The sequence below is a fragment of the Xiphias gladius genome, chromosome 3 (genome assembly GCF_016859285.1).
Source record: "Xiphias gladius isolate SHS-SW01 ecotype Sanya breed wild chromosome 3, ASM1685928v1, whole genome shotgun sequence".
NCBI lineage: Eukaryota > Metazoa > Chordata > Actinopteri > Istiophoriformes > Xiphiidae > Xiphias > Xiphias gladius.
In genome coordinates this window covers 10,645,842-10,664,913 of record NC_053402.1, presented here as the reverse complement: position 1 = coordinate 10,664,913, position 19,072 = coordinate 10,645,842, and the positions used below count along the sequence as shown (strand labels likewise).

The 19,072-nt window shown below is 39.9% G+C and overlaps 1 protein-coding gene across 2 annotated transcripts in view; it reads right to left on the bottom strand.

The window, feature by feature from the left end:
- Positions 1-19,072, bottom strand: part of LOC120787672 (alpha-1,6-mannosylglycoprotein 6-beta-N-acetylglucosaminyltransferase B) — a 58,508-nt gene that overhangs the window by 18,573 nt on the left and 20,863 nt on the right. For both annotated transcript variants that reach the window (XM_040123320.1, XM_040123321.1), the window contains exons 7-9: positions 13,894-14,061; positions 12,668-12,832; positions 6,881-7,050 (exon numbers count right to left, since the gene is read on the bottom strand). In XM_040123320.1, the coding sequence (XP_039979254.1) occupies positions 6,881-7,050; positions 12,668-12,832; positions 13,894-14,061 (503 nt within the window). The remainder of the gene's footprint in view (positions 1-6,880; positions 7,051-12,667; positions 12,833-13,893; positions 14,062-19,072) is intronic.

Genomic DNA, 19,072 nt, shown 5'->3' with positions numbered 1-19,072 from the left:
CAAAGATGTCGACTTTCTGGGATCAAAGGAGATCATATAAAAAGAGAATATTGTCAAAGCTTCTGTTTAAATATGTCAACGGTAAACACCCAGGCAATTCAGTGCTTACACAAACAAAAGGGCTCTTCACTTAAGCTGTACTTCTGTTCTCTATATTCTGTGCAGTATGAAGCCAGGCGGGCAGAGCACAGTCCAGCCGGCAGGATCTTACCACGCCGAGGCCCTGTCGCAGGCAAGTAAGTTTACAAGAAAATAAACTCTATTTATACAGATTACAAAGTGCCTCACAGAAGGGAGAAAGGCACGGGAAAACTTTAAAGACAGACAAGATGACTAAAAACATGCACCCACTGACATAAAGTTATAAGATCAAAATGGAAATTCCATATTTTACACTTTACAAAAAAAACATTTAAATAAACTCTCCCACATTATACCGAAGCAGCTCTCACTCACACACGCCACTGAATTTTTTTGTAATAAATTCAAAAGTATGTAAATTACACTTCCTCTGCAGTGTGTGCGTGTGTGTGTGTTTGTGTGTGTACTATTTCAATTGCTTGCGTGTGGTTTCGCTTGCTAGTACCGTAATATAAATGAGCGTGTGCTTTCCTCAGTATGTGTATGTGAGATTTCACAGTGTGAGTTGTAATTGTGGCCTTTGTGGGCCCTCACAGTTTTAATGCTGACGCGCATTAATGTGAGAGCGGATGCATTACAGCGACTCAGTGCAGAGCTGTACATGACTCTGCTCCTCACAAGTCCACTGAAGGTGCTGCCGTGCAGAGGTTTAATTGAATATATGCAAATCCAGAGGAACTTTAAAAGAAAAGTAAAGGGATTAAAGTGCATTAATGAGCCAAGAGTGTGGAAATGAGCGTACACACACACTAACTGACAAGCACACATACATATATAGTATGCATACACATGAAAACCAAAACAACTCTATCTACTGTATCTTTCTCTCTTTATCTCCTTCGCAGACGCGCACACACACACAAGATTAAAGGATAAGGCTTGCATTATTTTATCTTTTTATCATTAACAACAAATCCCGTGAAAAGACCGGCACCAACGGTGAAATTATTCTACTAACAAGTACCGCTCATGCCTCCATAATGTACACCTTCACTGTCATCCAAAAACTCTTAAAAACACATTTTTTTTAAAAAAGCATTACTGTTGCAAATGACATTTGTTTTATTGTGATGAACGTATCAAATGTAGTTTATTCGTCTGAGCAGTATAAAGAAGGCAGCACATCCATGAGCATGCTCAGTGATGGCTGCCTGAGACAGAGTTGCCTTTCAAACGAGGAAAATTCAGCTACACTGGTCGTGTTGATCATAATGAGGGAATATGTCACCCAATGCAACTTTATGCTTCTAAATGTTTTTTTAATGGGTTTTGGACGAAACTGAAGTTGGCACGGAGGCATAAGCTGTATCAGGCTTTGGCTGCACACACAATAAATTCCACTTTTTTTCGATAAAAAGATGAAATAATCTCAGCATTATCCTTTCAAACACATGTGAAAACACAGTATAAAAGTGAGCTCTACTGAAAAAAAAGATGTAAGTTATTATGACCTGCTCAGACCTCAGAGAGGAGAAATATGTTGTGAAAGAAATATTTTACAAAAGAAAAACTGCAAAGAGAAAAAACAAAGGTGCAAGACTTACATAAATTCCCTGACACCACTTGACAACCATCATCTGGCACAATTTCTCTTTCACAGCTGGCCACTGGCACCTTGGAAACTCAACCGTTTGGGGAAATCGAGTCAGAGAAATAAACAAGTGCTAGAGACTCCACACTCACACTTCATTACTCCTTAAAGGAAGGACGCATATATCCAACAGGGTGGGGAATTGGCTGAGGCAGATTTCCGGCCACGTATGAGGGGCTGAGGGCTGCTGCAGCCTGGAGAGAGGGCGCACAGTGTGAGGACAGTGACATGGGCAGAGAGGAGCGTTGATGTGCCACTGAGTGTAAAGCCGGCCTGACAGAGGGAGCGGGGTCTGGCATGCTAATCGATCGCTTGTAACAGCAGGATAGCAGGAGGAGACAAAAACTCGGATGTTGTCGCTGTTTTAATCAGATTCAGCTCGTGTGCCGCTTTGATGCGCAGTGTCTGGCTCCAATTTCATGTTCAAAAAGCTCCTGAAACTGGTCCCTATCACACCAAACGAGAAACACTCTCTCCTTTGTGTTGGACAGCCTTGTACATGCATAAAAAGGAACTAGGGCTCATTATTTTAAGTTTTTATTTAAAAAACAAAAACTGGAAATGTGTCTGCGTTGATGGGGAAAAAACACAACATTTGAGGAAAAAGCAGATTTTCAAGTTTGCTTTTGTGCTTACTAAGAGGGACTGGAGTGCAAAAATCATCAGCTTGTTTGTGTGTTTTCTCCATTTTTCTCTTCACTTTCTTTCTGGAAGCCCCTTCTGCTGTCAAAATGAGGAAATCATTTTGTTAAACTGTGGTAAACAGTGTCCTTATTCTTCTGAAAATATAACAATTTTGGGTGTGCAGGGACAAGAAATCTGTGTGAAAATTGATTTTGATCTTTCAAGGCCTTTGAAAAAATTCTGTATTTTTCTGTGAAAATTTGCAAAAAAAAAAAAAAAAACACTGATTCCTAAGGGTTATATATATCATAAACACTTTCCAAAGTTGTGTTTTAGACAACTAAATGCTCTATAATAATCAAAACTAAGAAATATCAAACAAAAGTGATTGCAACACAAAAGCAGTGCAGTGTTAACCTCAATTAATCACCATGCTACACTGTTGTGCTGAAGACGGATCCTTATGATGTTGGCCTACACTGGTTATTTTTAACAGTGCTGCTGTTTGTGCATTTCATCTCCAAGCATAGAAACAAAGTCCTATCAATCAGAAGGCTGCAGGGTGAGAGTGCATCAGCACTTCCAGAGAGGCACAACCTGACACTGGCAGTGTAACAAGGCTCTTTGTTGATGTTTCATGGAAGAAAAAAAACAGCTTTGATTTCAAGTTTCTTATTTTACACTTCAGAATGCCTTCGCACGCCTGTCATTACTGCCACTGTTCAGGTTGGGTGTGTGGATTACAGACACATTTGACCCCCAGTCAGACATTTGTTAAATCATTCCTTGGGGTTACTGATCACACAATTCAGGCACGTCTGTATGTTTGCAGCAATAAACAAGGTGAAATTACCTACTGGCTGTGTTAATGTGCTCTGTCAAGTGCAACACAGAGGCCCAGTAGACATAATTCACACAGAAACACCATCTGCAAAGGCATCGACGCAAAGTGAGAAAGACGGGGAGAGAGAGTTTGAATGGAGCTGGAACTATCCTGTGAGAGAGTACTGTGTATTAAAAAATATTGGTTTCTTCCGATTATTTCTGGATGACAACACCAATAATTGGCAGCGTGTGCATGCAATTCCTCTCCAATCTTGCTGACAGAATTTGCTAATCCCCCCCCCCCTTTCTCCCGCTCCTCTGTTTCCTCGCTCCTCAGGTGTCGAGATGCCATGCTCTGTCGCCGGCTCATTACCCCGGAATCTCTGGGAGGAGATGAGGAGAGATCCCAAAGCGGAAGTGACAGCTGCCTTTGCCACTCTGCAAACTGCCGTGGGGCGCTCCCCTCAGAGTGCGACAAGTGCCGGTGTTACTGACAGAAATGATGTCACAGCCACTTCAGTCTCCACCTCAATTACGGTGAAGCCAGGAAAGATGAGACACTGAGACTGTACTACTACTATTGTTCTTTTATTACTACCACTCTGCTTCCACAGGGATCTGTCTTTTAGTTTTCTATTCATGACTCAACTTCCTGTCAACAAGGTTCATGTCTCAAATTCAAATCTCGGGGTCTACACTGCCACCATCCTTTATTTTAACACGACAACGGCACAAGACAATGTTTGGGGAAATGGTTAATGGCCAATGCTTTTAGTGGAAGATTGTACACAGAGAGTGAATAATGTGCAATAATAAAATTATACATTGGAAATTAATAAGATCCTACAATTTGTCTGTTTCAACTATAGTCCTTTTAAAGTAAAGAATGATTGCCATCAAGTGAAATGTGCTTACTTTGGCAGTATGTGAAGAAATACGATTTTAAAAACTGTTTCAAAGATTAAATATTGATTAGTTTCTACTGCTGAATCAGACATGCAGCGAAACACGTGCCTTAAACGATGTGTCAATTTACAGCACTCGTAGGACCATCAGGACATCCCTCTGACATTCTGAGTAGTGCTTTGAATTTCACAGACTATGATTAGATGATGATTCGCAAGATTCTACAGCCACGCTAGCAGCTATGTGAGGCTGTATTTAGGCACAGCAGCGCTTTGAGCTAAATGCTAAACTCCTACTTTGCCGACGATATTAGGCCAGATAGCAGAGCTGATGCAGCTAAAATGAAAATCATTTCTTGCAGTACTAGGGGTAGTAAGGTGAGTAAGGACATCATTCATAAAGAGGACGTGTCACTGATAAAGTCTCAGTGATTTACATGGACAGCTATGCCATAAGATGTGCACAATGCTATCTTTGAACTTCCCTGTCTTCTTTGTAAAACCCTTGATACACATTCTCTGTTAAAAATAATATTCATAAGAAGTTTATAAGAAGGTGGGTTTCCGTCCACCTGTTTTTAAGTTCATTTTCGAAAAAAGGAGCTGGAGCCAGCTGTTTATCTGTTTAACCAACTCCTAATAACGGTATTGGATGGAAACATCCATTAACTCTTAATTTCTTTTTGCCGATATTCTTGAAATTCGGTTAAAATTTGTGTTACTTTTGGATGGAAATCACCTAATGTTATCATAGTTACTGTATACTTCCAACTACACGGGTGATTGGGGTTGAAGGAGCAACAGATAGATGTAAAAAATTGAATAATTGCATATGTAAAATAATGACAATTACATTAACTGAATAATCACAACTACACTACCCATGAAGCTGTGATCGGTGCATCCCTTGACAACAACTCAAGGGATGTGGAAAGAGGAACGGCTACAGCGTCTTTGTCCGGAGACGTCAGTACTCAGCGGAGAATCTGCAGGGAAAGTAAGCTAGGATCAAGTGACTACTCAGTGACGCCGCCAGTGAGCATGAGTGTTACCAATTAGAACCAATTATGTGGAGGCAAACCACCAGTCTGATTCCCACTGTAACTAAGCTCCCAGTGTGGCTAATCTGTGTATCGGAGAAAACACTAAACGTATCAACAATCCTGTCCACATTAGAATCACAGCAGGCCATCCAGCGATATTAAGCTCCTTTCCAAAGCCGGGGTGGGAAAGTGAAGAGTAGGAAATGTAAATAGATACAAGCCTGAGGGAATGTGTGGGAGCACAACCCACATAACGATCTGTCAATTTAATAGCATGTGGGAGAGGAATAGTAGGGGATGGAGAAAAATGTTCCCTTTTTCTATTCATTAACAGTCACAGAAAAGGGATTTATGGATGTTCGGCATCTGCCATTAACCAACCAATTTAAAAAAGCCATTAAAAAGAGTGGGATATGTAGACTGGGTTGTGTATTGTGGGGCTGCAAGCAAAGAATCTGAGCCTGATAAATCCACTTTGCCATATTTTATATTTTACTTATATTTTCTCTGAGGCTGAACAATTAATTTCCTTAAGAATAGAGACCAATATCAGCCCTAATGGAATGCCACTGCAAAAATATATAAATGTAAATAAACCAATAAAATCTCAACTGCCTCTCTCTGCTGTAGCATAAACACTCAAATATATACACACACACATATACTGTAAACTATAATCGGCCATTGGAAAGCCCTGACCTTGGCTGATGTTTCTTTGTGAGTCTCTGTCAAAACACTTCTTATGGTGTTCCCAAAAGACACAGACTGCGTTGATTCAATACACCATGACACCAATTAGTGGGGTAAATAACAGCGGCCAACAGAAGCACTCCCACTGCGCCATCCTTCCCACCTCACTGATCTCCCCAGTCTGTTCTTATCACAGCGGCTTTTCTTCACAGCCCAAAATTTAAGATCAAAGGGCAGCTCTAACTCATCAATGCTCCTCCCTTACCTCTTCTCTACAGCAATGGATCCCTTGCTTAATAACAAGCGCACATTATCATCAGCCTGTCTGCTCCAGCATCACACCTCCCACTGGCAGAAAGGATTTGACAGCAAATCTAGTCTTGTACACAGTCATTTTCCTGACCAGTCAGCGTGAAGCCGGACCAGTTCCGAAAGATCACGGCGCCCAGATAATTTCCAGAGCCCTCTGAACTCCAATTGCACCACACCAGTTTGATAATCAATAGTCTTATATTTTTAGATGAAATCATCTCGTCTGTTGACTGCAAGGCTCGTTGTGTATATATGTGTCTGTCCGCTGGCATAAGGACTTATGTTCGTGATGATGAGCGACAAGCCCGTTATCACTCTGGAGTCAGTGAGCTGCAGCAGGAAGGAGGAGACCAAGCTGTAGAGATGCTCTCAAGCCCTCCGGGTGAAACGGCACTCCGTAGGAAGGAGAGATAGCTTATCTGTGTGTGGCCAAAGGTGATCAAAAACAGTGTGTGGGCAAAAGCACTCCGATCGGGCTGTTGATCACTTGCAGAGCATCCAGAAAGAACAGAAAAGCATTTTCATTTGACGAAAAAGCAAAAGAGAATTTTTGAGGGTTTGCGTTTTCATCAAACAACAGATAATACCCGCATAGATGCCCCACCATATCTCACATGAAATTTGGGTGGGAGAAACATCACCGCACAGAGCTGCGTATTGTACACTGACTGCAGCAGTTCTGCCTCCAGCTTGAAAGCAGTATGAGAAAATAACAGGATCAGAAAGAAATAAGTCAAACCATGGCTTACCCATGCAGCTCCTTGAGAGAAACCGAGATCTTGAGGTTGTGCCCAAGCACATGGAGGACTGTGAGAATGTCGGCCCATTGCACCATCTCGCCCAGAGGACCCCCTTTCAGCACCTTGGGACTGAAGACATCCCCAGACTCCTCTGTCAGAAAGCCCACATGGACGAGAATCTGAATTCATAAGGAAAAAGAGAAAAGTCAAGGTAAGAGAAGAGTAGAGCACATTACAGCACAATGTTTTGATAATGTAGTGTATGAAGCTTTGTTAAACCATCTCTGCACTGTGATTCTAGAGTACAGGCCATTATCTCCGTCAATTTTTGATTTTCCTATTCAAACTCCAGTCCTTAATGGTGAATAATTGAGATTTTGTTTGAGCAATTTTCACAACTGCTTCAAAAAATTCATATATGAATACATTGTGACATTCGGCATGGTTCAGTGATGTCAAATTTTAAATATAATTGAGTATCTAATGGAAGTGAGGAAGCAAGTGACAGCATATTCACACCAATGCAGCTCCCAATTAATACAATTAGCTGTGCATGGAGCTGAAATAAAAATTGACCTGCTTAGGGCTAATTGATATGCAGAACGATACATGGGCGCTTTAATTGTTGTTGGGAAAGGATGGGATTTCTAGGTTGTTAAATACGTAATGAAATTTGATTTATACTAGACCATACATTTATTCACCTATTTGTTTAGGGGTGTGACAATGAGTGATAACCCTGAGGCAGCAGCTAGTATAAAAAGATGTTGATGAAGTTTTCATTTGTCTTGTAAAATGACATGCCCCTGTAGTCTTGACATTGCGCTCAATTCAGCAATGCACAACAATACCTACACTGCCAACATGATATATTTCCCATGTGTGTGAGCCACACATGTATGAGCCCCACATGTCAGATGTAAATCTCAAAATCTCCTTTCGCTGGAGAAGGGGAAGGCTTAATTCACAGAACAAGGTTTTGTATTTGGACATCACTTCGTTTAATGCGCACAGACATTGATAGGGTCAAAGAACAAAGTACAGAAAAGGAACATATTGATTATCATTACAGAGCAATTTAAAAAAAAAAAAAAGGAAAAACACAGGCCTCGGATTTTGTACTGTTGGGGATAGAAACTGTGAGAAGACTCATAAAGCTCTGTTTTTGATTGACACCAGCTGTGAAGCCAAGCTCAGGCCTTGTGGTGAAGTCTGTTCCCCCTTGAAATAGTGTATTAGTGTTGGAGGGTTAAAGTGATATTTTACCTTGGTATACATCATGTCTAAATGAACCTCAACATGAGTATTTCGTGTTTTCGAGTATAATGTGTTGTGCACCTTTCAGGCCACTAGAGTAACTAACACGATCTGCTGGTATCAAGTGGGAGTAAAACAATATGCATTGTTTTCCTATCAAAATATTGAGCCGTGGGCTACACAGGGCTCACAGCGTACGGGCTGCAGTCCGGTAGGTACGGGCGGTGTCTAGGGCAGCATGTACAAGAGCTAGCAGCAGCGGAGTTGACTCGAATATACGGGTTTGTACAGGTTTGTAGTACTGAAAGATCTCAGCAGCAAGTGCACACAGCTATGGTAAGCCCTGAGGGGAAAACATGTCAAGTAAGTCACCATCGGCACTGCCTAAAGCTAGCTATACATTATCACGTAGTACTAAAAATGAGTTATCTAGGGTTGTAATGCTTTCATCTATAAGGCTAGCAGTAGACAGAAAACAGCCGAAGTAGGCCAGTGAAGATGAGAGCTTTTGCGATGTTGGATTTTAGAGTGCAAGCATTTGGCTATTTTCTGAAGGCAGTACATACCAGTGTAAACTCAATGAGTATGGAACTCAGAAAAATACCAGTAGAAAAGATTCAGTCATCCTTTTTCTCTATAGTGGTTCCCTCCAATTAAAATAATGTTTCCCATAGTGCCCCCCCTTTATGGGTGGGGTTAGGGCCAGGATAGCTTAGGTTAGATTGTAGTTAAGGTTATGGTTAGATATAGCAGAGATAACTTCTTGGGTTTATGGTGATGCTGGGGTCAGATTAAGCATCTCAGAAGATGACTGGTTGGGGTTAGGGATAAGGTTTAGGTAAAGGGGAACACATTCTGACAGGGAAACAGTCTTCGACACAACACTGGCACCAGCAGTTGATTGAAAAACAAAGTAAACAAGCTGTCTGTAGCTTATAGCCGTTGGCAGACAGTATGTTGTTATTGGTATTCAGGAGTAAGGGCCAGACCAGCATCTAAATGGACCAAAGTGACATTTACAGCATTTACATGATTTTTAATGTGCTGCAGATGAGCAGCTAATTAGCTATTTATCCTGCAAACTCACATTAGCAGAGCACTTTTCCCCAGTGAATGTTTGTTGGTTGCTCATTCAACAAGCTAAGGTGCAGGAAGGGAAAGATTTGTGTTCTAGTGTATAAGTTAGAAAAGAAGGAGACTTTGGCAGGAATGCTAATGTAGTTTGTTGTTCGACATCTGTGGCTCTCGTGTTGTTGATGAGTCTGTCAGTGTGACTGTCGGCCTGTGATAGATGTTAATGCTTTAGGCAAAGATTTGATTGGCTGCATAGAATCAGGGTCTCTATGTAGATAGGTTTTTAAATGCAAAGTTAGGGAGCACTATTATGACATCAAAAAATATGAATATAATTTTTTTTTTTTCTGATTTTTCTCAATGGAGGAAACAGAACATGTGATTTACACGGCAGATATGCATGTTGTAGCAGACACAAAACACGCCATGTTGGACTAGACTTCCCTTCCATATTTATCATCGTATTACTCATGATTCGCAGCTAACTCAAACTACAAATGGATACCAAGAAAAAAGTATAAAGGGTAAAGTAGAAGCTGAAAAATGGTTCTTCACACTAAAAGTGAAGCAAACAGGAAGAACAGAAAGATGACAAGGAGTAAAGGGAGTAGAAAAACAGACAGACTAGCCAGAGCTGTTTCATCGAACATCTGTCTTCTCTACAAATCAGTCTGTTTCTCAACAGCACTCAGTGTTTCAGCGATGGAAGCCAAGCCTACAGGGTCTGGTTAATGGACAGTAACCATTACTGTCCGACTAAAATATACAAAGCCCTCTCCTCAGTGGGGAGAAAGCAGGCATTTGGGAAGAGTGAAATGTTATTAACAGAATGGGCTTTGATTTAGCCAAGTGAAAACTGGCTGATAAAAGAAACTGATAAAGAAAAACGACAAAGCCGAATGCCAGGGTATTGTTGACTTGTTTACAAAAAGCAAGACAGAACTAATTAATTTCCTTCATTCCTCATCTTTCGTTTAAGCTTTTGAGCATCAAGCCACTTTTCACATGTTCTGGGAAAAACAAGATACAATACTCAGCCATGCATTCTGACCTCACTTAACTGTGAGAAGCAAACCTACATATAATGACGCTGTGCTTTATTTATAGGATGCTCCATAAAGTCATCCATACAGCTTGAATGCAAATGTGTCAAAAAAGGGTCCGAGATGAACGGAGCGTGAGGCAAGAGAAACTGAAAATGTGCCAGATTGTTGTTTGTTTGTTTCTATAATTAATCTTATGTAAATGATTTGGTTACTGGATATTTTCTCCATACACTGCTGGTTTTTAACGGGGCTTGAATATAAAGTATGTTCTTAACACAGCGCTGACTTTGACATCAGAATTAATGCTAAAAAGAAGCACATAAAAATAATATGATGTAAGATCAAGGGGTCAAGTACCAAAATCCTACACTTCCCACAATACATCTGGATAGTGTCTTTCAGTAGACGGACACTGCCTCCTAAATGACCACTTCTTTAAAACCCCACACCTCTAGTTTGTAACACAGGCTTTGTTTTAAACATTTTAAATCTGACGCCCTTGCTGATTCACACATTAGCAGCATCACCAAACTATCCTTCCATCATCTCTGAAATATCTCAAAAAAGTCGTAGCTTCATCTCGCAGGCATTTTCAGAAACTCTTGTCCATGCCTTTGTCACCAGAAAACTATGTACCTTTTCACCAGTCTTCCCTCTAAATGTATCCAGCAGCTCCAGCTTATTCAAAATGCAGCTTCCCATAACTTGACTCGAGCCAAAAAGTTTGACCACATAACTCCAATTCTCATAAAGCTTCACTGGCTACCTATCCACTATAGAGCTGATTTTAAAATTGTGCTTCTGGTCTATAAACCACTAAATGACCTGGCTCCTGAATATATATCCACCAGACAGATCTGTCAGGACAACCTTCCTCTCCAAATTCCAAGAGTTCATTCCAAATCAGTTGATAGATCATTTAGCACTTATGCTCCTAAAGTAGTGAACAGGCTACCAGATCATTTTTGGTTTCTACCGACACTGTGCTGTTTTATGAATAAACTGAGAACATTTTTGTTTTGTTTGGCTTTTAATTAGGTATGTTTGTGTGTGTGTGTGTGTGTGTGTGTGTGTGTGTGTGTGTGTGTGTGTGTGTGTGTGTGTGTGTGTGTGTGTGTGTGTGTGTGTGTGTGTGTGTGTGTGTGAGAATACATGTCTTTCTATGGTTGTGTGGACAAATTTTGGATTGAAAACATCGTTATAAGGGCATTTTGGCCAGTCCTCACAACTTTAAAGGGCTGTTTAAGGGTTAAGACTTGGTTTTAGGGTTCAGGTTAGTATTAGGTTTAAGTTAGCTTCTTTGAATAGCTTCTGTATGAGACTGTGCTCTACAAATAAACCTGACTTGAATATTTTCACTGTGACCGTGATGCAAGTGATGTCAGGATTTTTAAGTTTGCAATTACCTATTTGGTACTATGTTTCAATCTCTGTGGATCTGAAACAAAGTGAATTGAATCATTGGTTGAATTACTGACTGTGTCAACCAACACTTGTAGAGTTTAACACTGGTTTATTTTTACCCCTATGTTTTGGACCAAAAAACACAGAGCAGGAAAAGGCTGCTGGCACCTCAAAGGCAGCAACAGAACAGAAGAAAATTTCATCACCATATAATTCACTGTGTCATAAACACAAGAACACATAGAGGCAAAAATAACTCTGAAATAAAAGGGTGAAAGTATAGCAGTTTGGAACACTGAGGCGACACTACGCTGTGGGTGTTCTGCACAACAGTGTTATATCATGTAACAAAATATTAGTGATAGATATTGTATAATTCCTGATATGCAATCCAAATTGCCCTCCTCAAGAATTTTTTTCTGGGTTAATTTCTTACATGTTATAGTATCTTGTAGAGCTGTTGATTTTATGCACCAGGAGGGATCTAATCTCATATTTTATCAGACATCTGCTACAGCAGGCAGCACCTCTTTAACACTATGTTGAAATGTCCCTGTAAATGTCAGTGGCGAAAGTGCACTAAAGCCAATCAAGGCCTGCAAGGGGTTACTCTCCATCATTATCTACTTGTTTTGGTAACTCAACCTACTGTCATTCACACACTGAAGCCAAAGTAAAAGAAGAAAGTGTTAGTCCAACAAAATGTGACAGCTGTTTTGGTAACTTATCTTAAACATCCTGTGCTCAGAGCTTTTTTTCTTTAATGACTAAACAGATGGATTTAAATCAAGTTAGGAGCTGAAGAACATGTTTCCAGAGTTACAGATAAAAATAAGAAAGAAAATCTGTTGAAACTAAGAAAAAAGCCCTTTGTACTCGCTCATCCATTGCAGCCTGTAAGCCACAACACTTTGAAAAAAATGAAACCACAACACAGACTTGTTCTCTCATCCCACACTTTCATCTCGCCGTGCATGCAGATGCATGTTTGGCAGTGGAAATGCCTCATATTCACCCTTTTTTGCTCTCTCCAGTGGTTGCGGAACTTGTCATCCAGCCGTCGAGCAGCAGAGGCCCACTGTGCTGCCAGCCGGCGTATGCGTCTCTTCATGAAGCTCAGTGATTCCTTCCCGGTGCCAACTTGCTCCAGCAGAGTCCCAACATCAAACTGGAAAACAGCCTGGACGACAGGAGCAATAAAAAACGATGCAAAGGATCATAAGTGCAGAGAAATTCTGATGTGGTGTTTCATTGCTTTATGTAGACCAGAAACTACTAAAGAACAGGTTGCTATTCAGATTTATAAATTGGCCCAAAGCAGAAGGAGTGTCATCCTAAAAAACTACTACAAAATAGACATTGTTAGGCTGTTTACTACAAGTGGAACTATTTTCATTAGAGTTGGTTAAGACTGTATAGAGCACAATGAGTCAGTCATATCTTGTTATCTGCTGTTGCCCTGGGGCAAGGCCTCTCAGACAAGTAGCCTGAGGAATTCCTGGATCATCTTCATAAATAGTCTGCTCTCATTTTACATCTCCTCCTCTGCCCACTATAATCACTGCATCACAGTGCAATGTCAGCAAGCAAGTATTAATCAATGGGTTAACTGCATTGGAGAGCACAGAGGACTTAAAAATATACAGAAGAGAAAGCAATACAGACAAACTGTCTGTCTCTCTCAAACACACTTCCACCATAAAAGAAACTGAGATTCTCTCATAGACAAAATCAATATGCAGAGCTGTACTGTACTCTCACAATGCAGGTGAATTGCTACTCTCTAGAGCAACTCGTGTATGGCACAGCAAAGTGCAGAATACCCAAGGGAAGCCTTGGGATTAGTCTCATTGAATACAGGCTGGCAATTAGAGCAGAAGGTAGAGCTGCAGACCCAATTTACATCAGGGCCTGTCATGCCGGCTGTACATTAATCTGGGAAGAAAGAGGGAGGAGGAGACCGAGGCAAACAGTGAGGTACACCTTGAAGAGTGATTCTAAGCACAATGCATCACATGTTGATGATGAAAATAAAAATTGCTGCTTTGCAATGAAAACTGGGATTGACAGCTAGCACCCAGTAAGAGATAATGTACAGTAGGGTGTTTAGATTCTTCCAGAAGCAACTGATCTTCTTTTTGCCTCTACATCAAACTGTTACCCAGTGCTCTGCTGCTATGTTTCTTCTTGAGCTAACTGTGTTGTAGATAAATCAAACCAAATGATATGGAAATATGTTACCTGTCTCTTGGGCGGAGTGTTCAAGGTGGGTGTTGCAGTCTGGTTCCTCCAGGCCAGCGGGGGGCAGAACCACTCAACTTCGCTCAGGTAGATGAGGAAGGAGCAGTCAGAGCCATCCACACCATAAAAGGCATAGCAAGGGTCCGAGGTCCAACGAGCACGCATCCACTGGAAGGCAAAGACCCAAATTGTTGTCTCTCAAAAATTTGAAGTATATTTTTAGGGTATGGTTCACATATTCATCCCTTATGTCCTTTATTTTGACAAAATGTGACCAAGTTGTTACACACAGCTTAGAACACTGTGATGTCATTATTCACTTTCACATTTTGATTTCAACTTCAGTTTGATGCCACTTCTAACAGTTCTCTGGTGGTCCCTTTAATACGGGATGCACTCTAGGAGAAACCTGGCTTTTGGCTTTATTGATAACATCCTATTTGGGTTAAGCTGGCTATAGAAACCCTGTTAAATGTTTCTTCACTGCTTCCCTCTCATGTGAACAGGAACTTGTCAGCAAAAACAGCATGATGAGGCCGTCAGGCAGTGAAAGATGATAACTATAATCACCACCTCAAGATTGTATGCCTCCGCCAACCAGTCAAGTTGCAGTTTACATCCATGTCTGTCCAGACTCTTATAGTTATCCAGTAAATAATTTCCAGTGAGAGACATATTGTCTTCACTTAGAGACTATTTTTCATGCGCATCTTCAAACCAGCACCACAGAAGATCTATACAGTCACCACAGTTTCAAGGTGGGCAACCGAGATTAGTGTCACCAATTCAGTATCCGACCATATCTGAAATATTGTCACAATTTCCCCTTCTGTTCCCGAGTTAGGGCATTGAGTAATGGCCATAAAAGTGTTTTGTTTTTTTCAGGACAGTGAAGTTGACCTTTGACCTTTTAGATATAAAATGTAAAAATCATTTCATCTTTTTATCCTATTAGACATTTGTGTGAAATTGTGTCATAATTAGTGTATGAATTCTTGAGTTATGGCCAAAAATGTGAGGTCACAGGGACCTTGTCCTTTGACCACCAAATTCTTTCAAAGGTCTTTTTATTGATTGTCAATAATTTATAAAAAGTAACTGCATAGGGAAAGGAATTTTTGTTTTTCTGAACAACAGTAACCTGTGTCACAGTAAATCCATCTGCCCAACCAAAAACAAACACACAAACAACCACAGCTGACCACAACAGATATATTCTAAACTATAGATAAATACGATTAAAATGATAGACAACAATACAGAGAAAATATCTATAATATACCTTAATAGTGACAGAAAAACCAAGAAAAGGAATAATAAAAATAGAAAATAAATAAGATAGGAGAAAAAAATAAAGGATAGCTACTCAGAGCTTGTAGTGGGTTTCTCAAAAAATGTCAAGAAGGGGTGCCACTCACACTGGATTAGAGACATAATGATTCTAATCCAGTGTGACTGGGAAGGAGGGGCAGACTCTCTTCACTTAAATAAGATAACTTGGTGAGCCAGTAAAGAAGTAAAGCCAACAAGTTCAGTTTTGCTTTTAATAAACCCAAGTCTGGAGCAATGCCAAAAATGGCAGTCAAAGGATTTGGCCGAGTTTGGTCGTGAAGGGTTTCTGAAATAGTTTGAGAGACTGATGTCCAAAACTTAACTAAAAATGGACATATCCAGTTCATGTGAAGGAGTGAGTCAGGTGTATTTTTACATTTATCACATGTAGGGCCCACATCAGGGTACAATTGAACTAATTTGGTTTTAGATATGTGGATACTTTGGACTACTTTAAATTGCATAAGTGCATGTCAGCATGGAAGAGGAGTGTATTAGATGAAAGACTGAGCCTTATTTGTCATCCCTAAACATTCAACCTGGAACAGTTCGTACAGCCGCCATTGAGGGGCAGTGTAATTTTGAAATAAGGTTGGAAATGTTAGACATAATATCTTTTAATGTTGGGTTGACAGAGAGAAATAAATCAACAGTTTATGAGGAAATTGGGATATTAAACGCTGTACATAATGCCTAATTTGTAAAAATCTTGTGTGTTGGTGATACCAAAGGTGTCTGTCAATTGAAAAAAAAAAACAAAGTGATTATCAATGAATAGCTCACCAAAGCATTTCAAGGTTTTTTTGTGCCAAATCTGAAATGCACCATCAGCCATTGAGGGAACTAACAGATGATTAGCTGCAATTGGACTTCAAGGTGAGAAAGCCTGCAGTCCAAAATTTTTTACTGCATTGGGCCCAGATTCGTAAGTAATGTTTTTACGCCTAGTTCCCTATTATCAGAAGCTAGTGAAAGTGCAGCACCTAAAAAGGCAGGTATATAATTTGGGCCACTAGCATAGACCTCCATTGTTGCCCAGGCTGGACATGAGGGTTCAAGGTGGAAATGCATCCAATACATCAAATAGCGAATATTTGCTGCCCAGTAATAGTATTGGAAATTAGGCAGAGCCATTCCCCCCACCTGCTTGGGTCTTTAAAGAAATGCTTTCCATAATAGAGGATTTTTATCATTCCAAATACACCACACAATTAAAGAGTCAAGGTCCTTAAAAAAGGATTTGGGGATGAGAGTGGGAAACCCTGGAAAAGATACAGGAATGTTGGAAGCAGTGTAGTTTTAATCGAATTTATCTTCCAATAAGGGACAAAGACAGAGAGGACCATTTAGATAAAACTTTTGCCTGATCAAATGGATTGAGGAAATTTAATTTAAATAGGTTTTTTAATTCTTTACTGACGCAAATCCCAAGATAGTTGAAATGGTCTTTCAACACCTTCTATTGAATATTTGTATTATCAAGTTTAAGAGCTTCCTTAGAAATTGGAAAGATTTTGCCTTTATTCAAGTTTATGTCCCAAACACTGACTGAAAAGGTCCAAAACAGTAAGGGCTTTTGATAAGGAAGTGGCTGGTTTTGGGACAAACAGGAGTAAATCGTCTGTATATAATGAGACTTAATGGTCAACTCCTTCCATATCCCCTTTACACTCCTGTTGCTACAAAAGACAATCGCAAGCAGCCCAATGACAATACCAAAATGCAGCAGGCTTAAAGGGCAACTCTGCTGGCCCCATGGTGTAGGCCAAAATTATATGAGTAATGAATGTTCATAACCGGCTGAAGTTCATGTATTCAGTGGTTTAACCAAGGAAGAGAAAACAAGACCAAAAGCAAATTTTTTGCGTCATAAAAAGATCCTTTCATTCTACTCTATTGAATGCCTTTTCACCATCCACAGAGACAAGGCCTTCTGACTCACTATGTTTTGGTGAATGTAAAATGTTAAAATAACTGCAGATATTATATAAGGAATGACGTTTCTTTTTTATGAACCCAGTTTGATTAGAGGAAATGACAGAGGGAAAAATATCCTCCAAACTCTGGGCCAGGACTTTGGAAAGGATCTTTACATCTGTATTTAGTAATGATATTGGTCTGTAAGAAGCACAATCTAAAGGGTCTTTATCTTTCAGCAACAGGGAGATACAGGCCTTGTTAAATGAAGGAGGGAACAAACCTGAGTCAAAAGAGTCTGAAAACCCAAAACATAAAAAAGTAGTCAGTTCAGCAAAACATTTCTTTAAAAAATTCTGATGGGAGCCCATCTGGGCCAGGAGATATATCCAATCGCATAGATTATAATGCAGCAGTGATTTCCTCCAGGGTAATTGGTTTCTCAAGGTTTTTTCTCAAGTTTAGAGAAAGGGATGGCATGTCAAGGTTACTAAATAAGTTTTCCATGACTGTATGACTGTACATTTTCCATACTGTATGGGGGTCAAGTGTACTTGGATCCCAGCCTGAGTCCCTGATGTGAAGAGCAGAAGATAAAGGGGTGTGTGATCTGAGATAGTTTGGTAACTGAAGGATTTCAGATTTGAAAGTAATGAATTATCTACAAAAAGTAATGGATTTGATTATAAGCGTGGTGGTCATGGGGAAAAAAAAGTATTCTCTAACCATAGAGTATAAAAACCAGCATGGATTAGAAAGGCTAAGTCAGCGAGAAATTATTTGATATATCCAACCGATATGCTAAGAAAGGTGGGTTTAGTGGAGAAGAGGCTTAACTCTGCATACAACTTACAATTGAAATCCCCTCTGAGAATTAGAGAATGAGAATTAAGATCAGGGAGTTCTATTGAAAAGTTGTACATCATTAATATTAGGTGCATACACATTAGCCAGGGTTACTAATTTATAAGAAAATTTGCCTGATACAACAATAAAACATCCATTTTTATTTGATATAATGTTAGAAGGCTCAAAAGGATTATTTCTATTAATCTATATCTAGAAAAATTACAGAATGAGAGAATGAAGTGAGTAGCTCCGATTAAGGGAAAGAAAGAAACAGAAAAAAAAACACACACACTCAAAGCAATCTATCACCTGTCCCCCTACTAATCCCTACTCAAACCCCAATCCTATATATGGCTCTAAACAGCAAACTCTGAAAGACCACCTCTGGTATTGTAACAAACATTACAAGAATTTACTTCCTATCTGTACTTATTCCCGCAAAAGTGTATAACAGTTCACCCTAACTAAATACACCTGGTGAGCAACCTTTAGTTACAACAGTGAATCACAGGTTAACTTGAATTTTCCTCCTAAACACTGCACCTTCAACTTCAATGAACTCTTTGAGCTGAAGCTGCTCACAATAAAAAAAGAAAAGAAAAACACATCAGAGAATCAGATGAGCTAGTCAGCTGTATTATTCTATAGCTGTTCATAAACCTTAGCTTTAATTTGTAATAGTCAAAATAAGACATGGAGAGAAACACACAAAAGTAATCCCAGCCAGATACTTTGACAAAGAATTGAATTGAAATAATCCACTGAAAAGGGGAGTTAAACAGGATATTTATCCACAGTTATTTACTCACAGATATCAGATTGTCCATCTCAGCAAGGCAAGAATGTCACTGGTTGTGTGCCATTGCTTAGTTGATTAGGACAGAGTAAACGGGCTCTCCCAATTGCTGGATGAAGGTGGTAGCTTCAGAAATGGACCGTAACCTCCTTTTCTCGCCACACTGGAGAGTGACAAGCAGTTTAGCCAGAAAGAGGAGAGAAGGTCATAGTACTCTTTTATAAAGTCAGCCATGATATCCTTGTATTCAGCCAGCTGCTTAAGAACATCTGCACTGTAGTCCTT